This window comes from Notechis scutatus, chromosome 2, assembly GCF_049901735.1.
Source record: "Notechis scutatus isolate UNSWTSFEM ecotype Mainland chromosome 2, rNotScu1.2, whole genome shotgun sequence".
Lineage (NCBI taxonomy): Eukaryota > Metazoa > Chordata > Lepidosauria > Squamata > Elapidae > Notechis > Notechis scutatus.
In genome coordinates, this window is record NC_142010.1 from 135,311,338 (window position 1) to 135,324,200 (window position 12,863).

Sequence of the window (12,863 nt, forward strand, 5' to 3'; positions counted from 1 at the left end):
TTCCAGTTTCAGCATCTTCAAGATATGTTAGGCTAATTTGGGATTATATAAATGGCACTCTAAGCATAATTGGAAGATGTGAAAATCAATTCAGATGGTTAATAGGCAGAATTATAAATTTTGTTAGGTACATTACACAAGCTTTATGGGCTTCCTTCCCTGCGGTTTTTTTAAAAAAAGACCTCTACATAGCAGGAGCTGCTATTGGTAACTTGATTGTTTTTCAGTTAGGACTTTAGCGGTCCAGTGCTAGGGAACTGGGCTGTAGATTTTCAGTGGTCATAGTTGGAAAGGATCCCAAGGAGTGTTAAAATGGGCCCGCGGCCTTAGAGTCACAGGTTACTCACCACAAGGTTAAATGAAGCCATGAATTGCCTGCCCTAGGTCCCAGTCACAAGGAATCGCTAATGAACACTTTTGCAGTGTTCAGATGCCTGCTCCAAACAAATCACTCAGCCATCTAAGCTAACAAGACTGGACAGCTGAGAGCTAGGCGGAGGATTTAATGATGACCCCACTTGTCCTGTCAGAAGAGCCTCTTCCACATTCTCTACTACTTTCTATTACAACGCTTATTAAAGGAGATTTAGGCCTGTGCTGACATCCCTCAGTTTTTTTTTTTCTTAAACAAACATATTATTATTTTGTTATGGACTTCCATGGATTCTTGGCAGCATTTGACAGGTGAGGGAGAAAGTGATGCCAACATCTGTCAGTCTGATGAAAGGCAGCCGAAGAGTGACTGGTGATTATTTCCTTTTACAGATATATAAATGTAACCTGCTGTCCATTAGATATGTTTTGCAGCTGGGGAAGGCAACGTCCATCATGCCTCCCTGCAGATGTACTAGAAACCAAAAACAAGTCAATTCCTGCACATTCCCACTTTCCTCAATATGATACATCCTACACAGGAACTTAGCTCTCCAGATGTCACTGAACTGCTGTTCATAGCATCCCCTATCCTTTGTTAGGATGGCTGAATTGGCTGTGTTGCAATTAAGCAACATCTGGAAAACTACCAGCTCCCTATCTATGTATACAACCAGTTATTGCAGGGATTATACATTCACATAGGTGCTATTAATGCAAACAAGATTTGCAAGTCATCCTTGACTTATGGCCACTGTTGGGACCATAATTTCTGTTGCTAAGCAAGGTGGTCAGTTGTGCCTAGTTTTAATTTTAAAGCCTTTTTTTTGCCACGTTTGTTAAGCAAATCACCTCTTAAGTGAATCATGCAGTCATTTAGCAAATCTGGCTTTTCCCATTGTCTTTGCTTGCTGGAAACCAGCTGAAAAGGTTGCAAATGGAAATCATGTGACTCTGGGACACAGCAACCATCTTAAATGCATGGCAGCTGCAAAGCATCTAAGCTGTCATGCCCCTGTCGGAATCTGATTTGGAGGGGTAGGCTGAGCAGCTGACAGGGAGTGGGAGTGTGGCTCCGGTGGCTGTGGAAGAAACTGGGGAAGGGCAAAGTCCAGCTGGACAGAGCAGGGGAGAGGTAAAGCAAGGTAGAGGGAATTTGGAAAACCCAAGCCCAGCCCCTCTTCATCCTAGGGCACGCATGGAGGAACGGAGAAGAGAGCAACATGAGTTGTGTGGCTTATGGGGAGGAAAGGGCCCTGATTCCCTTCATTAGCTGCAGCTAGGAACACAGTGTTTAAAAAGGGAGATTGAGCACAGCAACTTGTGGGAAGCAAATCGTGAGTTATCTTTTATTGTCGAGGCTTATCTGGTGTCTTCCCAACTGTGTGTGTTTTGTTGGCCTTTGAAGTCGTCAATTCCTTATCCTGCCCTGTCCAATTAATTGCTGCAGCGTGGTTTGTGTGGATTTTTATTTACAGTTTATATGTACTTTGTTTTCGGACTGAATTTCCTCCACTTAAAGACTGCTCTTGGGAGAGTTTTTTCTCCAGCCGAAGGTAACTGGACATTGGGGGCAAAGTTGGAGGTATTCAAGGGACTTTTCTTGCTTATGTGACTGTGTTACTTTTGTGCCACGCCCCGGGTCATCACATAAGCCCTGGTGGTGCAATGATTAGAATGTGGTATTGTAGGCTAACTCTGCTCATAGCCAGGAGTTTGATCCTGGCTGGTTCAAGGTTCTCAGCCTTCTGTCCTTCCGAAGTCGGTAAAATGAGGACCCAGATTGTTGGGAGCAATATGCTGACTCTGTAAACTGTTCAGAGTGCTATACAGCACTGTAGATCAGTATATAAGTGCTGTTGCTATCTGAATTTTGATCACGATTCTGTGGATGCTGCAATGGTTTTAAGTGTGAGGATCGGCCATAGGTCACTTTTTTCACTGCTGTTGTAACTTTGAATCATCGCTAAACGAATGGTTCCATGTCTTACTCCTGATAAGCAAGCATCAACAACACTGGCTCCTCTTATCTGGAGATCATGTTGTAGCACTGTTGCAGATTGTTCTTGAGTTTGTTCTATTTGCGAGATGTACCATCAGTAAGAAGAGATGCAGAGAACTCAAGGTCAGAACTCAAGGTTGGACCTCAGTACTAGAAACTGGACTTGCTTCCAAGTATTGACACCAAGCTAGCTAAGTGTTGGGATGCCAGTTTGGGAGAAGATGACCTTCAGGGTAGACATGGAAAGGGGTGGGGATTATTCTGGCAAGGTTCTTACTAAGTAGAAATTGGGGGGTGGGGCTCCTGTTAAAGGGCACATATCCTCTTTCCTTACAGAATAGGAATTAAGTCACCTGCTTTGACATCATGCCAGCCGCAGAACAAAATGCATGCATTATCTGTATACATCAAAGAAATTGCAGCAGTTCCAGCTAGCTAAGCCATAGATATACTGTTCTCAAGAGAAATTACACTATTTTAAACTCTGTCAAATACATTCAGGCATTTCCTTTATGTTGGAATAGGTAGGAAGTGAATGCTGATGTTTTCAGAGTAATGAGAGCTGAAAGATGCGCATGATGTCATTAAGCTCTTGTGTACTCAAGTGTCATGCAATGAACTGAGCATTAATGTATCAAAATGACTAATGAGTAAGATTAACGAGAAGGGGAAAGTGAACAGGCAATCTCAGGAAGTGAAATGTGTGCCATGCAGTTTCTGATGGACAATAATTTTTTTCCACAAGTTTTGCTTCCTGAAAAACTTTTGGCAATGACAATAGCCCTCTTCAAACTGAACACAAATATAATTTCAGAATGACTGTATCGTGTGGGAATATTTAGAAATATGGAATTAACTTTTAATGACTATAAGGTATTTAATTGCCTGTTTCTGACATGCTGCATGAATTCAACAGGGCCAAAAGTATTTTACTGCTGATTTTTATACTCCATGTCTGATGCATCTCACTGCAGTGTCCAACATTAGTCAACCAGCATTGATGGATTCCAGTTGCTCCACAGATAATCCAGTTGTACGTACTTGCTGTAATGGGTGTGCTTCAACAGCAATTCTATGTTTTCATGTTTCTTTCATGTATGAACATTGCCAACATGTACTGAAGGGTGTACACTGCCATTGTGTAAAAACTGAAGATTTCTATAAAAACTAGCCATGATAAATTAGATTATTTTTGTGATTAGCAGCCAAAAATCTGCAAGATATACCCAAAAAGCAAAATCTTTATTGTCCAACACTAGTCAGATAAGACAGACTTTTCACTAAAGAGCTAATTAGATAGAGCTGATGTAGGGTAGTAAGAATTTTAAATAACTAAAATAGGTTCCTACTTCTAGAATTCAGATCCTCAAACTTCATGCATTATTTAAATTTTCTAATTTTGGATCAAAGTAGGGAGTACCATAATATAGTAATTCATTAAGCAATGTTGTCCAGTATATCAAACTTTCTGATATCAGAAATTCAGAATGGGTTTTCATCAATGCAAATGTAAATACATGATTTTAATGCCATCTTTCCTTATTAATAAAAGAATGGCAATATAGCTCAATAGCCAAATTTTAAATAATATCGTATCTTTTTTTCAGACTAGCACCATCCTATTTTTGCCATACAATCAGCTGTTGCTCTGCAATAAAATGGAACAATTGGCACATGTCAGCCATAGATGGATGACTTCTCCCAATATCAGCTTTTTCAATAAATGTTTTTCTGTAGATTTTTTTTTAAAAAAGGTTATGCAGTGGGGTTGGCTAGTAAGAGCAATAGCAATAAGAGTAGCTTTAAGCTATCTAACAATATCCTGCCCGTGCTCAGGTTTCAGCTGTTCCTTGAATAACCTCCACCTGTGGTGGCAGTAGGAGAGAAAGGATTATGCAGATGTTGGGCCTTATACGATGCCTCTAAACAGGCCTTTTTATAGTAGAAAGGTCTGCCTTTGTGTCCATTTTAAAAACATTGGGAATGGTAATCAGTGATTACTGTAATTAATCCAAGGTAGGGCAATTAATCTGCTGGGCACATAAGCTGCAGTCACTCACAGTAAAAGTATTAGGAACAACTTGCCATATATAAATTGTACTTGTCTTGTACCCAAAGCTGGCTCTTCACCCACATCATAAAAGGTGAGGAACACAGTGCAGGAAGCAACCTAACCATTGGATGAAAATATCTGTAAATGTATTTTGCCCTCTTCTTTGAACCATGTTGCCCAAACATGAGGCAACAGTTCAAACGTTGGCAAAGTGTTTTGAAAGTTTTGAAAGGCTCACAATGCTGTCTTAATTCCTCAGCTTCCTTCTTTCCATCCCTTTGGAGGCAGAGGGGGTCAAATAAAGCCTTATGAAGCATGATCACATTTTCCTCTTTGTTTATTTGCTACAACAAATTACAGCAGTGGCTATGAAAGGCACAAAGAGCCAGAAACACGCTTGCATGGTAAAGACTGCTTGAAGAAGACGGCAAGCTCGGTTTGGCATGATGGAAGGCAGTGGGTGATTCAACCCCCAACAGGCAGACTCTGCCAGCAAACCTGTGGGGGCGGCACCACCAGATCCAGTGGAGAGGTGTATTTGTTGTGTCCGATACATTCGCTATGATTGTACAAAGAGATATAAGCAATTTTTAAAAATCTATTTATAAATTACAAAGAGTGGCCTTAGGGTTCTTCCCCCCCCCCCCCCAGAGATGAGAGGCAACGGTGTGTGAATAGAAGAAATGCATGGAGAGCGATTGGGAATTTGACGGAGTGTGTGTATGTGTGGGGGGGTAATTGGGAGAGAATCTGCTCAGTGGAACAGAACATCAAGATAGGACAGCCAAGTTTTGGGAAGTCCATCTTTTCTTGCTTTCCAGAGTCGCCCACCAGCTCCACCTTGTAAGACCCAGAACAGGAGAAGAATTCAACTTCTACCATCAGGCATCTTAGTGGGATTTGGCTTCTAAGGGCTACGAGCTATGATTTTTAAAATTCACTCTAAAACATAACACACGGTTACGTTCCTTTTCATAACAAGACCACAAAAAACAAACTTCTACAAAGCCAACCCCAATGCAGCTGCTAAGTCATGCCAGGAGCAGGCTGCACACGCATTTTCCCCACCAGAGGAGAATTGGTGGGATGAGTGGGATAAAAATAGTTGGTTTTTTTAAATTTAATTTTAAAGAGGAATTCAACTCAGCTGCCACCCCTGCCAAAGTGGCATTGTATGGCGCAGTGTTGCAATTTTGCAAGCAGTGATTTATCAGTGGGGGAAAAACAAGTTAAAATGCTTTAGTTTTACATATGTGGAAAGCCCAGTAGCAAATCTTAAAAATTTATCCATGCTAGTTAAGAAAAATCATGCCATATAACTTGGAAATCAGCACAAGTCTTTTCTGGCCATCTCGTTTCTTGTGATTTTTGTGGTTCCTTGAAGCATCATCTCCTCACAGTTTCTGTACCGATCTTCCTCCTTACTGTACAAAGGAAGTCATCAAAATGCAGATCATGCAAATATCGCTGTATATAGGTAGAGAGGCTTTGTAAATCTGTTTTGGAGCACAGATTTAAGAATTTCCTTGCTACAGCATGCACACCGTCCTAGAACTTGGTGTAGCTGGAGAGCTTTGCTCTCAGCACCAGATCAAAGACCTGAATGCAAGAAGGCACCAAACAACATTCATGTTAAAAGCAGCAACTAGAGCAACGGCATCCATAAAGATAACTCTATGAAAGCAACCTGCCCTTTTAGATTGGCTGCACAGAGTGGGACAAGCCGAGAAGAAAACACAAACGGATTCGATTTTAAAAATTCAGGAAGCAGAAAGAACAAGAAAGGCATGGTAAGATTATCACCTGCTATCACAGTTCATGAGGATTTGCAAAGAGATGGGATGGGATACCCCTCTTGGAGTGTCAGCTAAATGCATAGTGCTCAGGCATGGATTCCCCCAATGTGGGAAAAATATAAACATTGCAAATAATAATTGTTTCCCCACTGCATTTCTCCACTTTTCTTGTTCCCTTGTTCCAGAAAATGGCATTTGACAACCTTACTAGGACAGTTAGGACAAGAACCCTAATCTCCTTTATCACCACTATGTTCCCTTGCTAAATAACTGATCCTTCTCCTATTTGAAGACGGCCCTGGCCCTATTTGAAAACCTTTGTTTCAAAGGAGGTCATTTGCCCATTATCTTCCAGGAGAAATACTTGGACCCTCCAGGTTGTCTTGTATCTTTTCACCTAATGCCCCAATTTCACTTTAAGGCAGCCCTTGGGTCTTTTTAGCTGCTGAAAGCAACAGCTTGCAAGACAGCTATAAGGAACACCATCCCCAAGAGAAAAATTTAAAAAAATATGAAAATGAAAAGAGCCCATTTCTTTGGTCAAAAGAAAGGCAGCGTATGGTTTTCAGTGCTAAGAGAAGCATGCAAAGTGAATGCAGAATGTGTCTATCTTCCCTTCAAAAAAACATCCAATCAGGGGCGATTTCTCTACCCCTATTGGTTCCGCACGGAAAAAAGAAGATTTAAGAAACACAATTCTACGATTGCTTGAGAAAGCAAACAACACTGAAAAAGCCCATCCAGCGGAAGATGAGCCTGGAATCTTGCAGTGAAGGATGGCGGCAGCAGTGGTGGTGGTTAAGGGGTCTTCATGCCAACTCAAGTCCTTGGATCGTGGAGGCACTATGGAAACTAGGAGCTGCTTTTGTCATCTTTTAAATCGTACCTGCAAGATAAGCAAAGCCTTTTCTGATCTTTGGGAGAGAGAGGGAAAAAATAAAAATCCCAAGAAAGCCATCTCAAGTTGTCAACCAAGTTGCCCGGGGAAAGCAGAATCTCTGCTTCTCGTTCTCCCACATTCTTATGTATGGGTAATCCTCAGCTTACAATCTGTCACTTAGCAACCATTGAAAGTTTCAACAGCCCTACTTGGGTGGTACGTATGACCTGGATTCAAAGTTCTGAAGTCACAGTCTCACACACAGAGTCACACAACTGCACTTTGGAGACTTGGAACTGGGGCTGCATTTAGGCCTGCTTGGGGCATCCAGCGGTCATGTGACTGCATTTTGCAATGTTTTTTTGCCCAAAACTGGCATGGAGCCCCTGTGGCGCAGTGGTTAGAGTGCAGTACTGCAAGCTACTTCTGCAGCCAGCTGCCTACAATGTGGCAGTTTGAATCCCACTAGGCTCCAGGTTGACTCAGCCTTCCATCCTTCCGAGGTGGGTAAAATGAGGACCCAAATTGCTGGGGGGGCAATAGGCTGACTCTGTAAACCGCTTAGAGAGGACTGTAAAAGCACTGTGAAGCGGTATATAAGTCTAAGTCTATTGCTATTGCTTTTTTATTTGTGTTTTGGCAAAACCAGCCCATAACAAACGATGAGTTAATTACCACCACAAAAAGGTTGTAAAATCAGGGTCGATGACATGACCAACCCACTTTACAAGGTTCACGATTTATGACTCTGGTGGGCAGGCTCCATTATGCAGTGGCCTAGAGGTGGAGTTCTCGCCTCACAATCAGGAGGCTGTGAGTTCGATCCTAGGTAATAGCAGGTATTTCTCTCCCTGGGCACATTGAGTAAATATCAGCTGCGAACTCTGCATTAGCGACAGGAAAGGCACCTGGCCAGTAAACACTCAGCTCCATTCAGTTGCCCTGACTTCACTCCGAAAGGGATTACGGGGTCATTAAAAGGCAAAAAATAAAATTAAAAAATGGGCAGGCTCCATTATGGTCATAAGGTAAGGACTACCTCTAGTGATCTGTTATCTCTTTGGTTGGAGGCAAGGGAAGCAAGATGAAATCTTGGTACTTAGGAAAGCTTCATATATGATGTTGCTATCCCTACAGCTCGTCTCCCTTTCTTTGAAACTGTATGTCCATATTTTACATTTCTCTTGCCCTTCTTATAGGAAAGGATGCTCAAAATAGCCCTACTTTTTCAATATTCCCCACTTGGCAAGGAGGGCCTTTCCTACCACTGGCATCTTCTGCAGCAGGGTCAAAAAACAAAACAAAATGGCTGTCATGGCATGGTAACATTGACACATTTACAAAAAAGATGGGCTTCAATCAATCTGCTGCAACTGTCAGCTTTACTTTCTGACACTTCCTTCTTGACACCACAGCCACCAGCATGTAATGTTATTGAATGTTGATAAGTAGGCTGACTGCCAATCATTTCCTCAGCTACATTCCCTGCAGTTCCAGGACAGATCCTGGTTTTGGATACTGCGGGTGGCTATTATGCTAAAGAATGAAGTGGAGTTTATTTTGCTCTGTTCACGGAATTCAGATTTAATATGAATTTCAGTATTGTTTTAGCTGGTGTTAGATTTTCTAGATCTACTTAAAGTTACTTCAAAACTACTGGACCAAAAGTAGCTTTAGGTTCCACTTGTGGCCTTCCCACACATACATGATGGGAATGAAAGACCAGACTGGACAAGTCTTTGGTCTGGTTCAGCGCAACGTTTATTCTTATCATGACTGACAAAAGATTAAGAAGGAACAAGAATGCCCAGCTTGGCCTTGGCATGTGGGAAACAATTTTATCTAAAGAGCCCATTCATAGTGGAATGGATGGGAATCAAGTTGTTGAGAGGAGAAAGAGGAAAACTCTGGAAAATAGCTCAGGATGTGAGTCGCCGAAAATAATAATAATCAAATTCCTTTTGGATATGTCTCTGATGCATGCATCCTCCGCAGAGGATCCACAAAATACTTTCCTATCTATTCTCCAGTTCCATTTCAGGGCAAGATTTTCCCCGGATCACACCCTGTGAACATATCTTCGGACCAGGCTTAATTGAAGTTCTTCTGCTTAATATCACTTCCCCTGTAGCATTAAGGTCTTAGAGAATAGGAGGTGGGGGAGAGAAAGGATGACCCGTTCTTAGCAGTTGCTTCAATCTTGTCCCAGTGTGCTTAAAAAAAAAAAAGGCAACTGGACTTTCTTGATTTTTTTTTTGAAGTCATTTCACTTCTCATCCAAGAAGCTTCTTCCATTCTGGTGGGGGATGGAAAGGATTTATACATTTTGCAGTCAGCTGATCATTAACATTCTGAGGGTCATTGGGAAGACATAAGCCACCTGAGGACATAGATTATAACCCCCAGGTGGCTTAAAGGCCCCTCAGAGTGTTAACAATTGGCTGACTGCAAAGCATATAAATCCTTCCTATTTCCCATCACTTAGTTAGAACTGAAGAAGCGTCTTGGATGAGAAGTGAAAGGCCTTCAAGAAAAATCGAGAAAGTCCGCTTGCTGTTTAAAAAAAAAAGCACCTCTGGGGAGAGCCATGACCTGGATGAACTACTAGACATTTGCTTCAATCTTACAACTCTCAACAGATGGCTGCTTAGAGAATGTAACTCTTCAAGGCTGGGTTGTTACAGAATGAGACTCCATCACTGTAGCTTTTAGGGTGGACGTTTGTTCATAAGGCTCGGCACAATAAAATGAGCTCCCAAAAATTCAGCCCTGCTCCCGAGAAGCCCATTTCAAAGCTGACACACGTGAGGAAAACCAAAACCCTCCCAAACCATGCAGCTCTTACAAGACTGGTTTTCTGCCAGGTCACTGATCTTAGATCCAATAAGGGATATGGAATTGTGTTGGCATTTATTCAAGGTTGCTCTTCTCCCATACTTACCACTGGGCAGCACCTTGCGTGAGATCTTCTTGGGAGAGGTCAATGTGTATCTGGAAGAGAAACGAAGAGGGAAAAAGTCACGCGCCTGGGGATTCTCCTGGAAGAAGTTTTCCACTGCTATTAAAGGGACACGCACAGCAGCGGCTCCATTCCATACCTTTCCAATTGGCTCTCCTCGGGACATAAAAGAGACACTGTTTTTAACGTAGGCCTCCAGCTTCTTCCGCTGGGCTTCTTCCAGAGAGAGATCCCATTCAAACCTGTTACAAGACACAATGCATTGAATGGGCAGTTACTGCTTTTCTGTAGTTGCAATAGCAGTTAAGACTTATATACCGCTTCACAGTACTTTACAGCCATCTCTAAGCGGCTTACAGAGTCAGCATATTGCCCATCACATTCTGGCCTTTAAAAATCCTTAATGATATATATATATATATATATATATATATATATATATATATATATATATATATATATATATATATATATATATATATATAATTTTCTTATTACATCTACAAAATGATTGTAGGATAGATTTGAGATGATAATATGAACTGTCACAAAACAATTTAAGTAAAATATGATTATTTGTAAAACATGAATGAATAAAACTATAGTCAAATGATTGATTAACAATGATATTAATGTATTTAATACTTGATTGAAAATATGAGAATATATACAATGTAATTGTAATTGAAGACTACGAAATGGAAGCACAAAACAATTTGTAAACCAACCGGCACACTGTATGTATATATATGGAAGATGGCTTGATGTTTTTATGTTTTGTTTGTCTATGTTCATCTTAAAAACCAATTTAAAAAAAATCCTTAATGATCCTAGGTACCTGTTGGATGGCTTAAAGGTATAATGAATGAAATAAAAGGATAAGTGCCAGGGTCATTTAACAAAATTTACCTTTAATAGTTACCTTTCAATCACCAGAACTGTTGCATCAGAGTGCATTTCCCTGTATTCTGATGGCATCTAATTTCTATCAGTAACTTGAAGAGCAGAAACCCTGAGTGACATTTATTTTGCACGAAGTAATCCAATGTAAATTCATATTGCAATCATGGTTTACATACATACACTCCATCAGCGTATGAACACTTTTAAAAGTACGAGGAATGGCAAATGTTGCCCTAATTAAAAATGGGCAAATGGATCAGAGGGATCGGTTTATGTCAGTGAGGTTCCCAGATCCCTACTATATCCTTCCAGTATCAAAGGTAACCTTTACAAACATGCCTCTACTCCCATATTGCTGATTTCTCCCTTACTTCTCATTGAACTCGGGATTCACAGTTTTCTTCCGTACAGTAGTCTTTTTCTTGGTGACACGAGATTTGTCCGGCAGCAGGATCAAAGAGACGTAGGAATCAGGAGCATCCCTGCCGTTTGACTTGAGGTTTCTGGAATGGGGTCAAAGGAGATGGCTCTTTAAAAAGGAAAGAATCTATCTAAATGGTTTAGAACAGGGGGCTCCAACCTCTGGCCCACGGCCCGGTGCTGGGCTGCAACCCATTCAGAAACTGGGCCACGGAAGTGGTGGGTGAGCACGCGCGAAGCTGCATTTGTGAAAGAGGCATGGGCACAAAACCATTTCCCCCTCCACCCCGCCTCTCCTGTTTCCTCCAGTCCACTGAGCTGGAAAGGTTGGGGACTTCTGGTTTAGAAGGTAAATACAGTAGTGGCCAAAATTGTGGAAATCTTTTGGGAAAAGTGTATAATTTTATAAAATTTTAATATAATTTTATGGCACTACTCCAAAAAAAAAAAAAAGAAAAAAGAAAAAAGAAAAAAAAGAATGGTGTTATTAGCCATCAAACCTTAAAAATATACTTTTCCTAAAAAGTTTCCACAATTTTGGCCACTAATGTAGCTTGGAATCATTTTAAGGTAAGTTTGGTAGAGAGAACCAATTACTCAAACAAGAGGAAACCAATTTATTTAATAAAACAAGCCCCTTCGCTCCTCATCCATCGATTTGTCCTATTTTTTCATCATTTGTTTAAAAAACAAGACATAAGCCACCTCTTCTGAGAGGATGGCGGCCCACCACAATATTCATACACAAGCGTTCTTCCACAGCGCACTGTAAAGCCAGCTAGGCCTCTCTGTATTGTCCTCAGAATCACCTCAGATGTAATAATCTGCATTCAGTAGGACTTAGTTATTATTTTATAATGTTCTTATAGAATCTGTTGGTGGAAAGTACTAGACATCCACTGGTACTCTTTTGAAGATGGCAAAGTCCACATTAGGGATAGAGAGGATCATTGGTTTGAAAGAGGAGTAAAAGAGGTCATTCATGCTAACATTGAGCAGCCCTCTCTCAACAGAGAGGGAGGGATAAGACATCACCTATCCTCAGCCTACAACACAGCCCTTGCAGGGCGGAAGTTCCAAGAAGATCCCACAACCTATTGTACTCTGATTCAGGAGAGCCTGAGGACAAAGATGAACCTCTCAGTGGCCTCAAGAGCTCTCAGGGAGAGTGCTAAGGACCAGATGACTGCAAAGAAATCCATCCTTCCATTTCCCCACCCTCCTTTTTCCATTTCCCCCTGTTCCCCCTCCATTTTCAGCCTAGACAGCCTCCTGCAGCACCCTGCCGGCCAAAACGGGGCACGGAGGGGCTGTGCAAGGTCCCCCCACACCCTGTTTTTAGTCTGGACAGCCTCCTGCAACAACCTGCCAGCCAAAATGGGGAGTGGGGGCTTCACATAGCCCCCATGCCCCATTTTGGCCAGCAGAGTGCTGCAGGGGGCCAGGCGTCGTCCCCCCGCCCCCCGTTTTGGCTGCCA

At 41.7% G+C, this 12,863-nt stretch overlaps 1 protein-coding gene across 1 annotated transcript in view; it reads right to left on the bottom strand.

The window, feature by feature from the left end:
* Positions 1 to 4,746: 4,746 nt before the first annotated feature.
* The window catches only part of ESYT1 (extended synaptotagmin 1), a 70,152-nt gene continuing 62,035 nt past the window's right edge, over positions 4,747 to 12,863 (bottom strand). The window contains exons 28-31 of the mRNA XM_026680049.2: positions 11,337 to 11,468; positions 10,202 to 10,304; positions 10,045 to 10,094; positions 4,747 to 7,109 (exon numbers count right to left, since the gene is read on the bottom strand). Of these exons, the coding sequence (XP_026535834.1) occupies positions 7,076 to 7,109; positions 10,045 to 10,094; positions 10,202 to 10,304; positions 11,337 to 11,468 (319 nt within the window). The 3' untranslated portion in view covers positions 4,747 to 7,075. The remainder of the gene's footprint in view (positions 7,110 to 10,044; positions 10,095 to 10,201; positions 10,305 to 11,336; positions 11,469 to 12,863) is intronic.